The 22,578-nt window shown below is 31.3% G+C and overlaps 1 protein-coding gene across 1 annotated transcript in view; it reads right to left on the reverse strand.

Moving 5' to 3' along the window:
- LOC129222898 (cell adhesion molecule DSCAM-like) overlaps nt 1-13,327 on the reverse strand; it is a 194,745-nt gene extending 181,418 nt beyond the window's left edge. Inside the window, exons 1-3 of the mRNA XM_054857461.1 lie at nt 13,261-13,327; nt 9,358-9,504; nt 1,117-1,410 (exon numbers count right to left, since the gene is read on the reverse strand). Of these exons, the coding sequence (XP_054713436.1) occupies nt 1,117-1,410; nt 9,358-9,504; nt 13,261-13,327 (508 nt within the window). The remainder of the gene's footprint in view (nt 1-1,116; nt 1,411-9,357; nt 9,505-13,260) is intronic.
- Between the last annotated feature and the right edge of the window lie 9,251 nt (nt 13,328-22,578).

A 22,578-nucleotide genomic window follows, 5' to 3' on the forward strand; every position in this document is an offset into this window, starting at 1 on the left:
CGGCCTTCCTTACCTCAACTATTCGCCTAAACTGATGGAAAAGGTGATTCAAGAAATCAGGAGCAACGAAATTTCTGCAAGGAAGGAAAAAAAGGGTAAATTTTGGTGTTGGCCTCATTCTTCCGATGTCATTTGGTACAAAAAAAAAAAAAAAAAAAAAAAAAAAAAAAAAAAAGAAAATATTGCAACAACGAAGAAACCTATCCAAAAGGGACAAAATTTGCATCAAGCCCCTGTAAAAAATGATAAGCAAAAATGCCCTTGTAAAAAGTAAATAAATAAAATCCAGGAGTATGTACCTACTAATTGCTTTTCATACATCTAACGTTCATATTTATATATCTGAATAAAATATTGTATTTTTCACAATTGATTTTATTTAAGAGAACCTGAAATTGACTCAAAAGATATAAAAAAATTATAAATCGGAAAAAGTAAGTACAATTTTTTTTTTAAATTTTTGCAGTGTACGGAATTGGAAGAGAACTATTTATGCATTGTAACTTTAGAACGGAGCGGTTTAGCGGTGCATATCAAGGAAAATATGAGGTGATCTAAAGTTGTCACCACCATATGCAAACTGTATACCATTCATTTTTTTATTATAGAAAAAATTCCTCCTCTTTGAGTGTAATTTAAATTTTTTCGAAGCATCACTCTGCAGCTGAGATGTATGGTAGTGTATGGTTCAATTCTCAACCTTTTTGGAAAACAAAAATGAAAATATAAAGGAAAATACACATAAAGTGGTCCAAAGTTGTACGGTTTTACGGTATTTTGAAGTTTATATGTGTACTGGCCCGCGAAAATGATTTTAATATGAGGTCCGGCCCTTGGACAGAAAAAAAAAATTGGACATCACTGCTTAAAAGAAACATTTTTTGAACGATACATTAGGCGAACTGGAAGAGAATGTTGAAGAAACACCTAATTTTTGACTGTAGTATTAGTACAATAGATTTACACGCAATTAAAGAAAAATAAGTTTAATAGAGCTGTTTTCAAACGCACGTTTTATTGGTTTCAAATTAACTCCTTTAAAGTCATTAGAAGTTAAAGTTTTTATTATAGGTATAACAAAAAACAGTAAAATTTGTTCAATGGTAAAAAACGTACCTCTGACTGTGAGAAGTGTATGTATTTGCTCTTGTCCTTTGCTGTTATTAACCACACAAACATATTTTCCTGTGTCTTGCAGCGTAGATCTGTGAATCACCAACATTCCTTCTTGCTCAACTATTCTATGGTTTGATGTAAAGGATGTCATTAGACCAGAGTCTTGCCTGTACCAGCGAACTGTGGGAACGGGATAGCCATGGGCTACACAAGGAAGCCATATTGTTTCTCCATTTTGACCGTGGACGTCTCTTTTCCAGTGAACAATTCTTGGTGGAACGAAACCATGTGGCTCTGAAATTGAAATTTAGAACACGTTTTACAAAACGTATTAATATTTGTTATTAATGAAATGCTAGCTGCGTTGCACGGGCTACCTTAAAAATGAAAGAGATGTCAAGTTGATGTTTCTAATATACTCTATGGTCAAAATATTTATGTACAATAAATAATACTCAGCTTTTTACACAAAATGGCACATGTTGCTTGTTTAATTGCGGGAAATTAAATCATCAAGACTTACAAAATAACTATAGACATTAAACCAACAAATAAAATTAAAAAAGGAAGGAAACGCAAACTTTCAAACAATGATTATCAGTTTACTGTTTTCAACGTAATGAAAAAATAATTTTGATAAGCTAAAAGCCTGTTAAAAGCAGGCAATGAGACAAAAAATAAAGCACTTTCTTTTATAAACATAACTCAAGAAATAACTTCCATATACTAAAAAAAATTTAGAACGTTGGCAGACGATAAAGAAAGGATATGTTCGGATAGAGCAATCGGTTACAACAATATCCAAAATTTCCCTTCTTTGCGTTAAAGTTAGTTCACGATTTGGATAACAGCCAAAAAATTACATTCTGAAACAATTATTAAAATATTATTTGTTAACACATATGTAAAATGGCAGCAGAAAGAAAGAAAAATCATTGCTTAGAATAAGACAGATCCGAAACAACACAATAGTTTCAAAATTTAATTTTAATGATAATTTTTTAAATTATATGATATTTTGGTTGGTCACTTATGAAACTGTTTAGGAACCTAACATTATTTACTGTATGATGCAGTTGCTAAAAAGTAAATAATAGTAATAACAATAATAATAACAACAACAACAACAAAAATAACAATAATAATATTGTTTCCCACGAATAGTAGGAATGTTTCTACTATTCGTGGGGTCTATGTTCCACGTAGGAATGTTTCCCACGTGTCACCTTTAGTATTATTTTTCAAAGATGCTTTTTGTTAATAATAATAATAATAATAATAATAATAATAATAATAATAATAATAATAATAATAATAATAATAATAATAATAATAATAATATTTAAACCGCGCAAGGTAAAATATCTTGTCCACAAAGGAACATATCCATATATGGATGCTTTACTTGCCAAACCGAATAACTCTGTAAAACAAAGAATCGAGAAAAGTGACGAAGACGATAGTATTATCTATAGAAGTGAATGGGCCCCCGTGTTACATTTTCTGAAATCGCAGGATCAGAAATGTACTGAACCAAAAGTTTAATATCGATTCACATTCTAAGCATTGATTAATTACTATTAAAGCAGAAATGAGGTTTTTTTTTATTAAAGTGAAGTTAATCGATTTGGCAACTGAGGCATCCATATAATACAGACGTATAAAAAAGATTTAACGAACATATGCCCTGATGCACATAACACGCAAGTAACAATATACATATGACAGCGCAGGAAACAAGTTAAAAAAAGCTAGTTGTTACGCGGCAGATTTAATTGAAAAAACTACTTGCGAAGATTTTAGTTTAGTTCAGTATTTTCTGATTGAAAGAAAAAAATTGCTGACAAAATTAAGGACAAATTAGTTAGACGGCAATTATATTTGGATATCAGTTGTCATTGCAGTATTAATATGTAACCTATTTTCCAAGACCTGACTCATTCCATTTAGTGAAGTAAAAGAAAAATAATACAATAAAGAGAAACAATCGAGTTTCAAAAAATTGCAAAAATGTGTACCTTAGTAACCAAAACAAACTGGAATTTGACTTTATAATAATAACAATAAATTTTAAAAAAATCCAGAAGAAAAATGAAACTTAATGTTACGCTTTATTTCAAACAAACATCTTTACACAGATTTCCGAAAATACACTTGAGACGAAATATTAATATTTCAAAATAAATAAACAAATATATACATAATTATTTCATCTTAATAATTGAAATAAATTATTAATGAAAATTAACGAAACAAGAAACTGCTCTGCAACGTGAGATTCACTAAACAGCGTTTAACATGAATTTTTTATCATGCATAGTAAACAAACCATTGAAAATATTAACAACGATTTGAAATTATCATCGTGTCACGGGAAGCAATTCTTCGCTTTTAGATTTTTACGTGGCAGTTAGACGAAAAAACACACGTCAAATTTCAAAATTAGGAAATGAAAAATGATCCATAAACCAAGAGGCTTTTTCGTTTGCTTGCAAAACGCCTTTCTTGCAATTAAGATGATGACTTTATTGATTTTGCGGAAAGTTGCTTTTATGATAATTAAGCGACTTGACACGTTCGCTCGATGTTTGTTTTTTCGTAATGTATTCTTTGACGGCTTTGGCGATTCAATATTTTACCATATTCATTTCAATTAAATTTTCGTAATCACCGAAAAAGGATTTTTGTCTTTAGAGATTTTATCCACCCTTTTCAATTTTTAAGGCAAATAACAGCAGTAAAGTATTTATTTGACATTTGCATTCGAACTTCATGTTTATTTATTTATTTATTTTCAACAAATGTGTTCAAAATGTTGCAAATATAATCATATATATAATTTATCCAAGGTGCTTTTGGTGAATAAGCCACAACTTTCGTAAGACTTCATGAAACTTCACAAGCAAAATATCATTTTTATTATTTTTTTTTTCACCAGGCAACTGAAGGGGAAAAAAAAAGGAAAAAAGTCACACTTTGACTGCTTTTCGAAAAAAAAAAAAAAACACTTGTAAAACTAGTTGTCGAGGCGGAACGTTTCCCACATGTCACCTTTAGTATTCTTTTTCAAAGATGCTTTTTGTTTAAACGCTATAACTTCCTCAATAATTCATCAATCATCATAAGTAAGGCATTATTTTAAAGATTTTTTCACCGGTTTTGGAAAAAAATCACATTGTGTTTTTTGGAGAAAAACAACGATTTATTTCGCTTTATATTAAACATTACTTTAACGTGTAACCTCCCGCGAGGTAGACCTTGTTGACCAATTCGGTTGGAACGGCGTGCTAATAACGCGAAGGTCGTGGGTTCGATTTCCCCCATGAGCTGGATAGTGTCCTTTTAATGACATTTTCTCTCGGGGAATTCGACTTTAAATTTTCAAGAATATATAATCTAAATTCAACGCATGATTTTAAAAATCAGTTGTGTTTGTTACATTAAAATCAGAAACGAAAACATTAATTTTAACATGGTAATTCGCAATATCATAAATGCTATTTCTGTAGGGTTTATATTTTATTTTGACTTTTTTTTTTGGTGCTTCCTTAATGTTTCAGAAAAGTACAAAAGTAATGTATCCTTTTAAAGTTTTTTTAATCACCATCATCGTCGGAAAATATTCAAATAACTCACATTTTGACTTTTTTTTTGAAAAATTACCTTTTCAAAGATGAGATTTTAGAGCTACCGTTGTTGAGCGGAAATTCTTCGCATATGTCTGTTAGTTCTTTTTAATATTCAGCAGTAAAGACCAAGAACGAAGAATTACAATCATAAGAACTCTTTATAGCTTACTGTATATTTCACTACCCCAGTCGCAAACTAAGAGCGTGGCTCCCTATATCCAAAGCGCGACAAGATGATATTAAACTTAACCATGGGTTCGATTCTCCATGAGAGAAGCAGATTTTTTTTCCTCTGGAGAATGCTAATCCAAATTTACACGAATATTTTATCTAAACACATTGCAGAATTCTGAACCACAGTTGTGATGTTGCATAAAAAACAGAAAAGAAAACTCTTAATTTTCCCCATAGAAAGTCGCAGTATCATAAATATTTCTTTCTTTTTTGTGAGTGCTTCCTTAATACTTCATAGCTTCATAAAGCTAAGATATTTTGATTTTTTTCATTCACCACCATTGGTGTAAACAAGCAATTCATATTTTGGGTGGTTTAGGAAAACATTTCCTTAAAAAATCGTATTTTCGAATTGCCGCTGTCGAACGCGAATGCTTCGCACGGGTCAGCTAACATATTTAATTTTGGAAGTTTTTGTTAGTAAATGTATGTCTTCGAATTACAGTTATTAAAGCTATTATTTTTCCGTTCATGCTTATTTAGGGATATGTTACAAGTAACATATTAACTGCAAGCAAATGTTATCGCTTATCTGAAGTAAACATGTTTAGTTTTTGTTTTGTCCGGTAACTTAAGAATGCATTTTTCTTAAAGAGACGATCATTTATATTTATAGATTTCAGAAGTTTTAAGAAAATCATCAAAGCAGATTTACCTCCAAAAAGATGAAACAAGTTTTTTTTTTTAACACTAACTTCTCTCTCTTACATTTTGTTGTGTATCAAATCTAAAATAAGCAAACAAATTTTATATACGTATAAAAAGGTTACAACGAAACCTGTAGATAAAAAAATAGCACATGTTTGCTTTCTTTTCTTCACAATAAATATTTTCTGCTTATCAATGTAATTAATAGTTAACTTAAATGTCTAATTAGTTCTGAATCATAAGAAGGTGTAAATATATAAAGATGCATTAACTGGTAAATTTATTAAAATTTCAGAATTTAATTTTCATTCATTTTGTTTAGAGTACAATTTATTGAAAATATTGCTTTTTCTTATTTTCATTTTTATATTTTAATTTTTGAGACACACTATTTTGACGAAGCAAATTATGAAATGGTTAGTACTGGCGGTATAAGATTTTCTTAAGTATAAATTCATAATTCATAAAACCATACTTTTCAAATGATATAGATAAAGACGCAGTAGTAAAATCTCTATAAAGTCCAACAGTTTCATGATATTTATTAATATACCAGTGGTACCCGCACGGCTTTGCCCGAAATAGAATAATTAAAAGGTCTTTTAGTTCGCCTGTATATTTACAAATAATGTATAGTGAATTTTCTCGCCAATTGGCTTGTACCCATGCTACGGTTCCACGCTATGATAACATCGTATTTTACTAGTCCATCTTATGATAATTTTATTCTTGAAATTGGAATAGAAAATGAACCACATTGAATTTTCGAAAAATCGCTTCGAGGTGCACACCTCCCTGCTACAAACTAACTTTGTGCCAAATTTCATGGAAATCGGCCGAACGGCCTAGGCGCTATGCGTGTCACAGAGATCCAGACATCCAGACATCCTCCGTACATCCAGACAGAGAGACTTTCAGCTTTATTATTAGTAAAGATACTGCATCTACATTGTATTACTAAGAACAGTTCAATAAACTCAATAACTCTTTTTTTATAAGCATCCACGTATCGCCAATGGCCTGAAATTAATCTTATTCCGCCATTCTTTCTTCCCGATAAAAGTGCTAAAACAATGACACCGTGGAAAAATAAAGCTCCAGTCCCATCACATACCGAAATGCAGCAACAGGGACTCTTCACACATCGAATTTTAAAAAGAGAATCAGCTCCGAAAGCATTTTTATCTTCAAAAGAAGATTTATGTAAGTGATTCTTGGAGATCTGCTCTCCAAGTCTTTTAAGATTAATGGTGGAGTGAAATTTTCAGATGTACAAACAGAAGCGATTCTCCCTAATGTATGCATGAGCACGGAGGACCGAGGATTGTGTGTGGTAGTGAAGAAGGCGGTGCTCACTATAAAATAAAGAAGTACATTAAACATGCAAATAGTGGTTCGAGTGAGGGAGCAACTACAAATAAAGTTTATTTTGACACATATAATGGGATCCTTATGTTAAACCATAAATGCTGCACTCATAAGGAACTTGTTTTCTCATTTTTGGTGGTATACACTTTTAAAAATATTCCTTAGCATCCTTTTAATGCAGCTTTGTGTTTGTGGTTGGATGAAAATAAAATTCCTACATGCTGCCTAAATAATTAAATATAAGTGCTTTATATTGAATATAAAGTAGTTTATAATTGCCAAGACGAATTAATTTTGATTTAGCTTGAAAATGCTATTTTCAAGATGCATACAAAATATAAGTGTTAGACATTTTTTTCCCTTCATCTCTTCACTCCAAAGTACTTTTATAACAAATTTGTCTTGTGTTTTTCTCATATTTTATTTAATTTTATTCCAATTCAAGATTTCATATGCAAATAAAATAGTAAATTTCTCTTAATTAGCTTTTTTCTATTGCACGGTTTTAATTTCTAAAAAAGGAAGAGCAGGAGTCTTACAGAATTTAAAAGCAAATAAAATGTTGGCTGTCAAAATTTCAATCCAATATACACAAACTCACTGAAAAAATGAAAGTATAGATGTTGGGATCCCGTAAACTCTCATACAAGTTATCTTTGTCGAAAACTAATAGACTTTATAATCATATTACATGCACGTAAAAATATTCATGTACGTTAAAATCCTCCTGTTTTTAACTTTAAGTGACTTTAATATTCTTCACATTATTCTTAGATATTGCTCTTGCAGTTTAAGAACTGTTTCGCCAAGAAAGATTCCACTTCCTTAGAATTTACTATTGACATTCAATATTGCTATACCTTTAAATTAGGGGATAAAGGTACAGTCACTCAGAATAACATTGAGCCACAATGTCTCGACTTCAAAAGGTCTCACTCATATATTAATAGCTTCATTATCTTTGTTGTTACAAAATTTAAAAAAAACCTACAAAAGTATTGTGTCATAAAAAAACTATAAAATTTAACTAAAAGGAATTATTATTCTCGTTCAAAGTTATGTTGCCGTGTAGGTTATCTTTCAGTCACGTCAAAAACAGGATGCAAAATATGCTGTTTTAAGAAAAGTCGTGCCGTTTTACCGTAGAAAACCAACATTTTATAACTGATTAAGAGCTTCACTTTTGTGTTTCAGGACACCAAATGGTTTCTGTCATTTATAAAATTGTATAGAACATTAGAATATAGAAAGAGCACTTTCAGTGATTTCAAAAATAGTTTCCAGACAACAACTTTATAATTATTTAATGAAGCAAGTATCTGAGCTCCATATTACTTTTTTTTTAAGTAAAGAGTCGGTAACCTTGCCTGAAGGGGAAGGCATGGGCTTTATAATATTTTTTTTTAAAGTCAAATATTCAATCAAACTAGAAGCTGCAGATAGCTGCCCAAATGCACTGTACTTAAGTTGTTTATCTTTTACTTCCAGCGTTTTTTTGTAACCAATTTAGATTATGAGGTTGCAGATTTGCAACTCATTCTTAATGCCAAATTAAGACGGGTTGGAAGGGTCTTTGGAATGATCCAGAACATACAGTTATTTGCTATGCAACATTGAGCAAAATGGAGTCAGCTACACTTACCGTAGGTTGGGCACCACTGGATTATACAATTTGCTGTATCCAATTCAGTGCTTTAAACTTGTTTTGTAAAACAAAACGTAGGAAGCTGAAGTTATAACCTTGCCTGTAGAGTTCAAAGGTACCATTAACAAGCTTATCTCAACTGTTTTTAATAGCGGAAGAAATTTTGCGAAAGCATTCCGCCCAATGGTAAGTTTTTTTTTATTTTTTGTTTCTTTCTTTTTGACCCCCTCCCCCCCCCAAAAAAAACCACAACACATAATTAGGTAATTTTTAACTGTTACGCAAGTTAATCGTGCGATTGTAGTTGTGGTTTACTGACATTAATGGTAAAACACTAGGATATGTAATTATTGCAATAATTACTCATGTCTTTTCTGAGAAAAACTCCTAAGCTCTCAGAAAAACTGCAGCAACTCGTGAAACGCACTCTCAAAATTAAAGTAAAAAATTTTGTATAAAAAGACAAAAAGACGTTTTTTTTTTAATAACAGAAATGTTTTAATCAAATAGGTAAAAACCTATAAAAATCAGTACCGGTGTGGGTCCACCGGACTAGTGGTCAAGAGCCGCTGCTCTAAAAGACTGTTAGAATATTAAAACTCAAATTGCTGATGGTAAAATCCGAGCAAAATATAATGTTTGTATAGCATTTACTGATATTTGCTGCTCACGGTTTTGAGAGAACATTTCCTATCGACGGAATACGAAAAAGCTCACCTGTCATAATGATTCTTGCCCACTGATCGCTGATTCTCGTTTCTCGACTCAACTTATTATGCACCTGACAACGGTACTTCCGGTTAGTATCTACCTCATCCACATGTCGCACATGAAGTTCACCTGTTGCAAATACAGCATATTTGCCTGAAAAATAAATAAACAGAAAATGTGTGAAAGATAAATGAATAACTTTGAATGTTTTTGACAGAGTGCGATTTTAACATTTACGAACAAATGTCTTATTATTTTTGTTACCGCGGTTAAAAAATAAATAAATAAATAAAAATATTTTTTTTTATGATAGCAAATGCTTGTTGAATAAAAAAGCTTGTTTCACTTTCCTTTGAGTAAATAAATATGTAATTTTACAATCGTGAAAGAACAAACATCTAAAAAATTGTTTACTTTACAAGAAATATTTTTTTTTGGGCACTTTAACCGCACTCAAAATAACAATAACAATAATAATAAAAGTAGTAATAGCGTATGGTAAACAAAGAAAAAAAGAAATATTATATCTAAACAACAATTGTTCGAAGGAAGAAAAAGAAAAAAATAAATAAAATTAAAAGGGGAAGAAAAAAGTGTGTTTTCCTTTCCTTATAAATAAAGGAAAATGTTTTGAGTTTCAAAGACACGTATGTTGAAACGGAGTGCACAGCCAATTAATCTGGTAATTTCTCTAAGATTAAATGTACAGACACTTTCGTTATGTTCATCATTCATATTTTTAATAATTATGTTGCAAACACTAAAGGTATGCTAAGAGTATTTGTGGATTCTTAAGTTTTTGATGCAAAAAGGCTTTGGTGGTTTAGCTAGTTAGAAGTTGGTTCCTAAGGTACTGTTATTTATACATTATTTTATTTTTTTAAACCAGTAACCTATTACATGAAGTGCGTTCCAACCAAAACGAAATTTTCTTCTCGGATACAAAAATTACTCCAATTACTGAAAGGACTTCCGTTTCAAAAAACATTTATAAAAATAGTACAGCAAATAATATGTGATGTGTTACTTATTGCATTAATGCTTGTTTTCTATTATTTTCGAAGTTCAATTCAAATATTATATGTATATACAATATGTATGTAAAACATATGTAGTAATTGTTTGCAATAAAGCTACTCAAATAAAGAAAAGGAACATACGTACAGCAAAAACATTTTACAAATTTTGAAACTTTACAGAAAAAATAATGTTTGAAATATTTTCTTTCATAAATTAACCTCTTAAATTAGTATTTGGGTCAAAATCATTAACATTATCAGCTAAAAACTACTCAAAAGCCTCATCCTACTGAACAGTTTTCAGCTTTAGAGTCTTGGCCTCCCCACTCTAAGTTCTTAATAAATTAACTTGTGTTTGAAACCTTTCATTCCAATTCAGATTTTTTCTTTGTACTGTAACAAAACAAGGAATTTCAAAAGGATTTAATACTCAGACAGTTTGACCCTCCTTTATGCTTCCAGAGTTGAATTGACAAAGCCCTACATCTAGAGACATCTTTGAAGTGGTACTTAACTTGCTCAAGCACAAAGCTTTTGAAGTCGGATTCCTTTTCTTTGCGTTGAATGGGAAGTGTGTGCTTACTGGAAATGTCTTTGTATATTCATACTTAAAATTAAACTCGATGTATAAAGGTACTTGTTTGATTAATGAATCCTTCATTTGGTAATATTTTAAAAGTAATGCGTGAGGAACAAACATTGCACAAAATTATCAATGTTGAGTCGGTATCTTTTTAAATGCTACTTGGATGGCTATTACACGTGTCTGAAATTTTATGATTTTTTTTTAATTTGAAATGTTACGAAGAAAAAATCAACATGGTTATAAGTTCAGCTGATACTTCCCTGCTATTTGTAAAACAAAAAATAGATTTAAACTTCGACTACGTATTTGTTTGCAACTAATCTTCTATATAAAAAAATGCTTCCTTTAAATTACTTCTTAAATTAATTGTTTGTGCTTATTTTATTTAAAGGACCGTTTTCATACAATGCAGGGGAAAAATGTCTTTGACTTACAGTAAAGTCCATTATTTATTAAAAATCTCAATTTTCCTTAGAAAATAAATCAGAATTTTATCTAAGATACTTCGCTTGAAATTCTTTAATTGATAATGCATGGATCTTGAAAAAACATTATTTAACTTTAAAGTTTATTAAAACCTCTATGAAAATGTGTCTATTAAAAAACACTAATATAGTAATAATTTCTTGGGGAAAAAATAGTGAATGTGTTTTGTCTTACCCACTCCTTGAATTTTTTTGCGTCTTATCATTATAAGGATGCTCAATAGCGACAACAGTGGCATATCTCAAAAAAAAGGAGACAATTTAAGGTTGTTCTCAGTAATATTTTTGACTGATTTGTTCCAAAATACTACAATAAGCGTAAAATATATGTGATGTTATCCTTGTTCGTTGGTTTTTTTTAAAGTCAAAATTAATATTGTATAATTAAATCTTGAAACATTTTCATTCAAACCATAAAAGATTTAATGCTTTGTCAGTATTGATTTATATCGTTGTAACACCTCCACGCAACTAACTGACAATACTACAAAAATAAAGAGCATTGCACTTAGGGTTTAAATGAAAAGAAATAGCTCTATTTTTCTCATTTCTAAAATTTTCAAGTTCGTCGCCTGTGAATGATGGAATATTTTTATTTTCAGATATATTTCCTTTGAAACTACAGTTAATTAGTTCTGGTCGAAATTATTTTAAGATATGATATTTTCAAATACCTTGACAATAAAAAAATTAAACCACGAGACAATCTGTGTAAAATATCAAAATAAAGTTTATGGTCTTATGCCAGCGTGAACCATCATCCATAATGTTTTTTTTTTTCATTGAGAAGATTAAAAGTTGGACTAATATAGAGAAACACACATAAATCATATTTGTATTTTATAAACTAGGAAAGCAGTACTACCAAATAATACTTGACATGTTTACATAAATTAATTTACGACAGAATGCAAGATTTGCAGCATATTAACGTGTTAAAGTCGGATGTTAAAAAAATCACATCTCAAGCATAAGGCTCATCCAAATGTGTCCTAACAATATCAAGCTAAAATTTTGTACGAACTTATTTACATGCTACATAAAACGACGCAAAGGCTGTTGAACACATCTCAAATAAGCTTCTCTGTAAGGAACTGCCAGAAAAAAAAAGTATTGTGCTCATCTTTTTTCTCTGTCAAAATATTATTTACATATTAAACTCGGAATATTAAAAAAATCACATAGTTCACTCAGGCAAAAGAAGATCTAAATGTGTTTTAGAATATCGAGCTAAACTTTCGCACGAAATTACTTAAATGCTTCTGGAAACGACCCAAAACTGTTGAACACATCTTAAATAATCTTTTTCCCAATGAACTCTCAGAAAAAAGAATTGAGCTCACTTTTTTCTCTGTCAAAATATTATTTACATTTTAAACTCGGAACATTAAAAAACTCACATAGTTCCCTCCGGCAAAAAAAGATCCAAATGTGTTTTAGCATATCGAGTTAAACTTTCGTACGAAATTACTTAAATGCTACATGAAACGACCCAAAACTGCTGAACACATATCAAATAAGCTTCTTCCTAAGGAACTGCCAGAAGAAAAAAGAGGATTGTGCTCACCATTTTCCTCAGTCAAAATATTATTCCCTGTCAAGAAAAGAATGAAGAAATCTCATCTCCGCACACGCTCATTGAATATAGCATTTCGTCCTATTGAGCATTTACTCGTGACTGCAATATCAAAGAAGAAGATCCAACTACAGAGAAAAAAAAGAGAAGAAAGTAATATCGGGGTCTGGGTACATACCATTATTGTCATTTAATGAAATCGTAAGTCCATCGTCTCTGAGCCATGAAGTTACGAAGACGTACTCTTTCCCGTTCCCGGATATCTCACAGCGCAAGAGGGCCACGTTCCCTTTGATGATGAATTCGGCATCGTAGGCAATCACTTTGTAGTCTTGGAGCACTGCAAATAAAGAACTATATGAGCTCGTGGAAGTGAATTCAATCCTTTTTTCTTTTTACAATGGTTTGCTCTGTAAATGGTATTGTTTAAAGGAAATGTTTTTTTTTTTTTTTTTCATTTGTCAGCTAGGTTTTTTGTCATTTAAAAGAAAATAGTTCTTATATTGGTGCAGGTTTTTCATATCTTACATAAGAAATCAAACTTTGTTCAATATGTATATATATATATATATAGATAGATAATGGGCGATATTTGACTTTCTTCTACATTATCATTCAAAAAAGGAAACAGACAATGCTAAAACAGACAATAAGCGTCGTGTAGAAATAGTAGGGGAATGTGGGACAAAGTGAAACAGCGAGGCAAAGGTAAATGGTGGATCATTTACTCTGCTTTTAATGCCACGTATCTAGTAATGTTTTAACTATGTATTAACATATGAGGCAGTGAGAAGCAAAAGGATGTAAGTCGACATTTTCAAGTTTTGAATAAAACGCGTATTAAAATTACGACCTAAGTAAGATTTCATAGAATTTTTTTTCCAAATCATGCTGTACAGTGGCTCCTACCACGGCTACTAGTACTATCTCTTGCCCCAAGACAGAGTAGGGGTTCACCTACCATTTGTACCGGTTATCTCCAAATTTTTAATTTTGTCACTTGCATCCCTTTGCTTCTTACTACCTCACATGTCGTACATTCTAGCCTAGGAAAAATTACCTCTAAAAATTAAAAAAAATATATAATAATTCAAGCAATTTTCGAAAATTGATCTTTCTGTTATAAGTCAATAATTATGCTTGTTATTTCACGATAAAGTTCTTGTTATTAACATTTGAAGTATTAATTTAGAACTATTAATATTCATACTTAAAATACACCACCAGCTCAGTTATTCCATCCGAGGACTGCAGTTTCGTGCTTTTTAGCACTCATCAGCTCGGAATAGGAATTATCTAAGCTGGAGGTGAAAAACCTCCTACGGGAGTCAAGAGAGCCAAGCAAACTGGTAGCTAATGTAGAATTAGCTCACCAGATGAGTGATGGCAGCAGTGGTGCGGTTCAACTCAAAGATAGATAGCAAAGCATGGTAGATGGCAAAGTAGGGTAGCTTGATGGCAAAGCACATATTTTATTGCGATGTATATACATATTACTCGTGTATATTATAACATACAGCATTATTTTTTGAGTTCAATGCAATTTTTTTAACCTTCTCCCCGTACTGATTAAGTTTTGGGGAGGGGGCTGAGCCCCCACTTTCAGTTGAAATAGGAAACTAAAATTTTTCCAGTATATTACTATCCACAAGTTTTAAAATGATGGGGGGTTTCCTGTTATCTTGGAGAAACTCTTTTTTTACATGTATTTTTGAAACATTCTCATGTAGTACCTAAATAATTACCTTTAAGGCATCAAACCACAAGCAACATTTTCTTTGGCAAAAATACAATTCACGTATATCCTCATAGATCTATCCACTTTTTCTATCAATCTATCTATCGTATATATATATAAACGCATGTATGAAGATAAAAGAACATTTTATTGTTCGTATCTCCATATTGGGATGCATCAAAGAATGAAATTGCAGATAGGATATGAAAATGAGAAGAAGAAATCGAAACCTATTTCACCGTTCATATCTCCTTTTTCATTCAAGCAATAAACATGCGTTTGAATATTACTGTTCTAGTTTTATTTCCCTATTTGCTCAGTCGATATTTTTGACATTAGATCAAATAATTTTCTGAACGAAATGGGTTTCTACTTGTTCATTTCGCTAAAGAGTTGTCATGTACTAAAATTGTAGTGTAGAATGAAGCTAAACGCAAATGAACTTTGTAAATACTAATAATATTTCAAAGGATATTAGTTTTTAAATTTATAGTTAACGGTTTTATATACTTATTTATTTTTAAATATTCGTGAGTGGTGGTTAAATTTCATTTGCCTCTAGTTGAAAATGAAACTAAATCGTTTTATTTGAAAATGAAGGTACATTTAATGAAATATTTACATTGAAAAGTAAAACATGAAAAAAAAATGAAACAGTGGACTCTCCTAAAAATGAGGTATTAGTTCAAACATTAATTTAAGTGTCGATTATCACAACTATTACACTTTTTGAAATTCATACCATTTCTTCGACCGCAGGTTTTAATTAAAAGAAATAGAGTCGATCTCCAATAGTTTTTTTCCCCAACCAAGTGTTTTTAGCAATTTACAGTAAAATAAAGGATCCTATGCGAGTATCAGGCAGGGAGAACTATTTTTGTCCATAATTTTTTTTGTAATAATTTTTGCAATTTGACGACAGGTGTTGAGAAATATGATGTTCATAATTATTCAAAAGTACGTGGAACAGCAATGTCAAATCGGCGTTAGTCCGAAATATTTAAGCATACCCGGTACCCATGGCAGTGTTGTAGTCAAGTTCTTGAAATTAGTTTCATGACACAACTCATTTTGCTATTACAGTCGAGTCCCGACTTACGCCAGGGATGCGTTCCAAGACCCCTCGCGTAAGTCGAAATTTCGCGTTGTGGAAAAGGGTATGTGTAAAAAGTTTTATAAACGTACCCAATTATTTTAGACACTTTAAACACCCCCTCAACTGTTAAAAACCATTTCTTAACTATACATTACTGTTTCTTACATGAAGAACTGAATGGTTACTTATATTAAAAAAAAACCTTTATTCAACATTAATACTGCTACGATGCACAAAATCAATGATCAATGGGGAAGAAAGGCATAAAATAAACTAGTATACAGTGCGCACAGTATACAGTAAGAAAAACAAATGCACTGCAGTTGTACTGTTCGGTAGATCCAGTAATGATATTTGTAACTTAAAAAAGGTGAAGATGACAATAATTTTTGCTGCTTAATCAAACCAATATTCTAATATATATATAAACAGTGGCTTCACTAATTCTTTCATAACGTCTCCCTCTATGGCAACACTCCTCTTCCTGGTTTCTTTAATTCACAATGTAAGAGCAGCTTCCATTTTGATAAATTTTTGCATTTTACTAAGATATTACTTCGACTCATTTTTTAGTTGAGATTCAGCTTTTCAAGAAGCTTTAGCGTTGAGATGCTTTAGCTTCCCTTTAATTGTCTAAAAACTTTCTCTTTTTCTTTCCACCTTTAAACTTTAGATGAAACAGCGCTCTTAGGTGTCATTACATTTCATCGACTTTCTCATTTAGAATGAAAAAAATAAATAGAAAATAAGGAGTAGAGTTATTTGTATAAGCGATGTTCAGACTAGCACGGTGTGGGAACTTCCGCTCCTAGGGATGCGAAAGCGATGAAGGTCTATTCACGAAAAAAAATATAGTAGCCAATGACAAAGCCAATTCTTACACACCACGATTTCCCACTGAAAAGTTTCGCGTTGCGGGTGAGGAATTCGCGTTAGGTCTAAAATTCTTTACTGGTTAAAAAAACCGCGTTATAACCATTTCGCATAAGTCGGATCGCGTTGTAGCGGGAGTCGACTGTATTCTTAATAACAATAACCTAAAAGAATTAAGGGACTTGTTTTCAGGTAAGGAACGATGTAAAAAAAAATAGACAGTTGTAAAATTGCCGTCAGTACCTCCCAATGCTGAGAAAATGTAAAAGTTAAACAGTCACGATATCATTTCATATCCTTGCATTTGTGGAAAATCTGGTGAATACACATGAAAAGAAACATTTTCAGTGTTTTTCCTCTTTCAAATGGATATTCAGAAATGCATTTGCGTTGGAAATCCAAGAAAATGCCAAACGTGTTGAAGAATGTGTTCAGACTTTATTTTATTACTGAGAAAAATATATTTGGATTTTCTTAAGCAATTTTTAGCAACACGCCGCATTCATTGGAAAAATAAAATAATAGTTTAAGAAACTAAAAAAATACGCTTTAGTATCAAAATGAACTAAAAAGTTAAAAATAATCTTCGGATGACAAGTATATAAAGTAATTGACCAAACACTTTATTTTACTGTAATAAAAAAGCGTGGAGGGCTTCTTATCAGTTGTCTTAAACTTCTTCCACTTGTTATCCATGCAAAAATGTAAATAGGCATCCCCAAACGCTTTTTTTACTACAGTAAAATTAAGTATTTGTTCAACTATTTTATATACTTGTCATCCAAAGATTAATTTTAACTTTTCAGTTCATTTTGCTACTGAAGCATGTTTTTTTAGTTTTTTAAACTATTATTTTTTTTAGTTCATTTTGCTACAAAAGCAAGTTTTTTTTTAGTTTTTTAAACTATGATTTTATTACAATAGATTGTATCTTAGTATCCTATTGCATTATTTGCATCAGACATTTTGAATACTTTCTGGTAAATTCATGTGCAAACATTGTTACACTCCGCAGCTCTGATTTGTACGTTGTAAGTGATTCTAATAAGCTACTGGCTATTTGTCCAAAGGAAAGTTGAACCCACAAGCATACCTACAAACATACAAGTTAAGCTAATAAAAGCGTGTTAATTAGAATAAACTAATAACTTATTGTTAAAAAATTAATTTGATTATAGAATATTGCATTGTCATCGGATCTGAGGTTGCATTCCAAATTTAAAAAGAACCCCGATCACAAAAAGTGGGCGAAAATTGAGTTTCACGATTATAAATTTAATATCGGTGTAGACGGGATTAGAACGCACTCCCAATGACTCACGGAAGTGGACGTCAGCGAAGACCCGCGCTTTAGACCGCTCGGTCACGAACGCTCATCAGGCGGCGGAATGTACTAACAGTAATAAGCCACTAGCTCTTAGTCCAAAAGAAAGTTACTCACAAACATAGAAGTGAAGCTAATAAAAGCGTGTTAAAAAAATGATATTTTTAATTATTTTTTCCGTAACATGTTTATCTCATGGTTAATTTAAAGCTACGCATTTAACGTGAATTATAATACTGTCCTGGACAACAGCAAAATAAAACCGGGTACACAACACCATAAACATTTTTTTTTCTTTTTCACATTTATCAATTTCACCTTAACTTTATTGTACACACTTGCTTTTTTCCGCTGAAAACATTGCACGAAAAGAACGTCAAAATCCAACATTTTACTATATAGTGTTTCTGAAACAATAAAATACGATCCTTCAAACACCTCAAAACTTCGTTTTTGTGATACTGCCTTTGACGCGTCCACGGACAAATAATATAGCTTTGTTTTTTCAGTGTCTAATATCTTTACTAATAACAAAGCTGAAGTCTCTCTGTCTGGATATCTCTCTGTCCGGATCTCTGTTTGTCAAGAACTTTGTGACGCGCATAGCGCCTAGACCGTTCGACCGATTTTCATGAAATTTGGCACAAAATTAGTTCATAGCATAGGGGTGTGCACTTTGAAGCGATCTTTTGAAATTTCAATTTTGTTCTTTTTCTATTCCAATTTTAAGAACATTTTACCGAGAAATTATCACAATGTGAACCAGTAAATTACCAAATTATCATAACGTGGAACCGTAACAGGGGCAAGCAAATTGGCAAGAAATTCATTATCCATTATTTGTAAATATACAAGCGAACCGAATGACCTATTGATTTTCTATAACGGGCAAAGCCGTGCGGGTACCACTGGTTGTAAATAAATCATAGTCAAAGAATTTTAAAATAATATAAAAAAGCACACTTCCTCATATATATATAATAGCCAATTTTATTGATCGAGTAATGCTCTGACGTAGCCAGCAATGAAACTAGCGCTATTCCTTGCTTGACAGCATTATTTCATACAATTTGATAATATCTTTTTTTCAATGTTTGACATGCAGGGAACTGCGTTATTTTGGCAAGGCTGAACTGGATACGGTAATTAAAATGCTTTACTGGTAAGATTAATTTTAGGAGAATGAAGAAACGAAAAAGTGGTTAACAATGAACGCTATCTACTGAAGTTTAGGGTTAATAAACTATAGTTAGGGTTGAAATTTCAACTATCAAAATGTCACCATGCATCGTTCAAATAAATGTAGAAGCAGTTTCCACCTTCATACCTTTACGGGAGATTTTTTAGCTTAAAAATAATATTGGGAAATTACACTGCCATGAAAAATGCAATTGACACTATATTTCTTTTGATTCTTATGCATAATATCATCCCGAACTCTAATATAACCCGTGTATTTCCTTATCACCAACTAATTTCCGGAAACTCCTTCCTTTTGTGTTAATAATATTATGGCAATAATTAAAACTAGTTGATTTCTTCTGAAAGGCTATAGAGGTTAAAAGCTGAACAGTATAAAAAATTTTGCAGAAAACTTGGAGAAATTAATGAGTCTCTTAGAAGCACTATTAACTAGAGCAGTTCAAATAATGCGGTTTTTATTTCATAGGATTTACTATGGAGTGCCATATGATTAACCAATAACAAAAATTACATAGAAAAATTTCTAAAAATCTATCGGAAATATGAAATTTATGATCTTTTTCGTAAGTAAAATAACAGGGAGTCTACCTAGGTTCAATTGAGGCGGTTGAACAAAATCTCGACTACGTGACCTGATAAAGAGATGTAGCAGATCTACATTCTTCAAACTATGAAATTCAGAACCTTAAAATATTCGACAAATTTTATCTTGCATTATTTTGGAAAGACCTTTGTCTACGCGCCTTTCTTCGAAAGTAATAAATGCATCAAAATACTCATGCAATCACTAAAATGCGAACTCATATAATGCAGTATAATGCGGCTTTAAATTTCAATTAGACATTAGTCGCTAAAGACACAGTTAAATGGAATTTTCTGGCTTTGAAATTTATACAATTACTAATTGAAACAAAACATTTTTTCTCCTCAAAAGTCCAACAATTTCAAAATAAAATATTAAAGTCACGAATAATATACGAAATCTGCAAGTCATGAGAAATAAGAAAAAAAGTTCATTTGGATAAGGATTTGCATAATTCTTAAGAATCTTTTTCTTTATGAATGCGCGGCTTTATTATTTTTTTCTTTTTTATCTTTTTGAAAAAGCAGCAGACTAAGATCTCAAATATAACTTCCGTTCCTTAACGTTCCTCACCAACTTCCCCTTGCATTTAATCCAGGCATTATTCATCCCGACTCCACATTGGTTGGTACTTCTTGATGAAAATTAACATACAGAGAGAAAGATAGACAAACTTTTGAAGCACTGCTGCAGTTATTTTACAAAGATAATCTAATGAATATTTATTCATTTTGCCCAAGTGCAGTTCATGCGCTATTTACTCTTAAAAGAAAATAAGGAACAAAGAAATGTTCTTTTTTTTTCTTTCATTCTTTAATTTGCTTTGATTTCGGGGGGTTAGTTATTGAATTGTGAGGGATACGGGCTTCCCAAACAAGTAAAAATAAATATCAAATAAGTTTCAGTTTGGTAAAATATTTGGTTTTAAGCTTATTTATTCAATTTTAAAGATTAAATCATGAAAAGTCTTTGGAGCTAGATATGAAGTTAATATATGCTATGAAAATCATTTTTAACACAAGCTAGTTTATTGTATTGAAAATAGATTTTTTAAACAAAAAATAACATAACTCTCTTAATTTAGTCCTATGTTCTTCAATGTATTCCAACTAGGAAAGTAAATTATTTTAATACTTCAACTTAAATCGGACGAAATTCAATAGAAACTACCTTATAAATTTTCAAAATGAAACATCAATCCCTTTTATAACTCAAACTTTGAGAAAATTTCAAGATGCATCAGTTTGGATTTGCGTTCTTAAATATTTTCAAAAAAAACAGATTAACTATTCTTTACTAATAATAAAGCTGAAAGTCTCTCTGTCCGGATCTCTCTCTGTCTATCCGGATCTCTCTCTGTCTCTCCGGATCTCTCTCTGTCTGTCAGGATCTCTCTCTGTCCGGATCTCTGTCTGTCAGGATCTCTGCGACGCTCATTGTGCCTAGACCGTTTGGCCAATTTTCATGAAATTTGGCACAAAGTTAGTTTGTAGCATAGGGTTGTGCACCTCGAAGCGATTTTTCTTAAATTTGATGCGGTTATTTTTCTATTCCAATTTTAAGAACAAAATTATCATGAGATGGACGAGTAAATTACGAAATTATCGTAACGTGGAACCGTAACATGAGCACAAGCCAATTGGCGAGATACGAAATTATCATAACGTGGAGTCGTAACATGGGTACGAGCCAATTGGCGAGAAAATTCACTATGCATTATTTGTAAATATAAAGGCGAACCAAAAGACCTTTTAATTTTTCTATTACGGGCAAAGTCGTGCGGTACTCGTATAATATATAATAACTAAATTTTTGAACTGCTTTCATATTCCTTATACTTATTATAAGTGTAATGCTTGATATTAAAATGTAGCTAAAAGGACAATAACTGCCGGAAATTGAAGACTTTAGAACTCCGTCACAGGAATTATTTCCGACTTTTTCTTATTATACATGCTTTAAATATGTGTTATATAGAAGCTAGAAACGATTTTTTCTTAAACTAGTACATTTTAGCACTTTTTAAAAAATGTTAAAATTCATGCCTTTTCTAGTAAACGAATGACGCTAACGCATATTGCTGTAACATAGGAACATAAAATAAATCAGAGAGGATAATTACCAAGAAAAAAATCTTGGCATTCCCATGCACTGTGAAATTGACAATTCAAAGACTCTGCTAAAGGTAGTAAAACGTATAGCTGTCTGGAAGAGCTATTAATGTTGCATTGGGAGGAAAATGAAGGGAATATAATTAAAAAGACAAGTTTATGTGTGGGGAGAAAATTGAAAAATTCTTGTGCAAGCGTCGTAAATTTGTGTAATTGCAGGAATTAGTTTGAGTCTTGTCGACGAATTTGAAAGCACTAAAGCGGAGAGTACCAGCAGTCGGAAAGTTGGAATAAATTAATTTCCTTAGTTTTCAAGTTTATACGTTTGAAAGTTTTTAATTCACATTGTTTTAAGACCGATGTTTATTTATTTATTTATTTATTTATTTTTTTTTTTTTTTTTGAGAAATTTCTGTGTTACAGATACATTGAAATCCAAAAGGAATTCTTTGGGGTAAGAAATTAGAAAATTAATGTTCAACAAACGTTTATTTTTGATTTGCAAGGAAGATGATTTGATTTGAAGATTGCAAGGATGAAAACGTACGGATTCTTGTTTCCATTCTAAGTGGATTTTTTTTTTTTTTTTTTGTAATATAGATACTGTAAATTCATCTGCTTTTTGAGAAATTT

Source organism: Uloborus diversus, chromosome 5 (genome assembly GCF_026930045.1).
Source record: "Uloborus diversus isolate 005 chromosome 5, Udiv.v.3.1, whole genome shotgun sequence".
Taxonomy (NCBI): Eukaryota; Metazoa; Arthropoda; class Arachnida; order Araneae; family Uloboridae; genus Uloborus; species Uloborus diversus.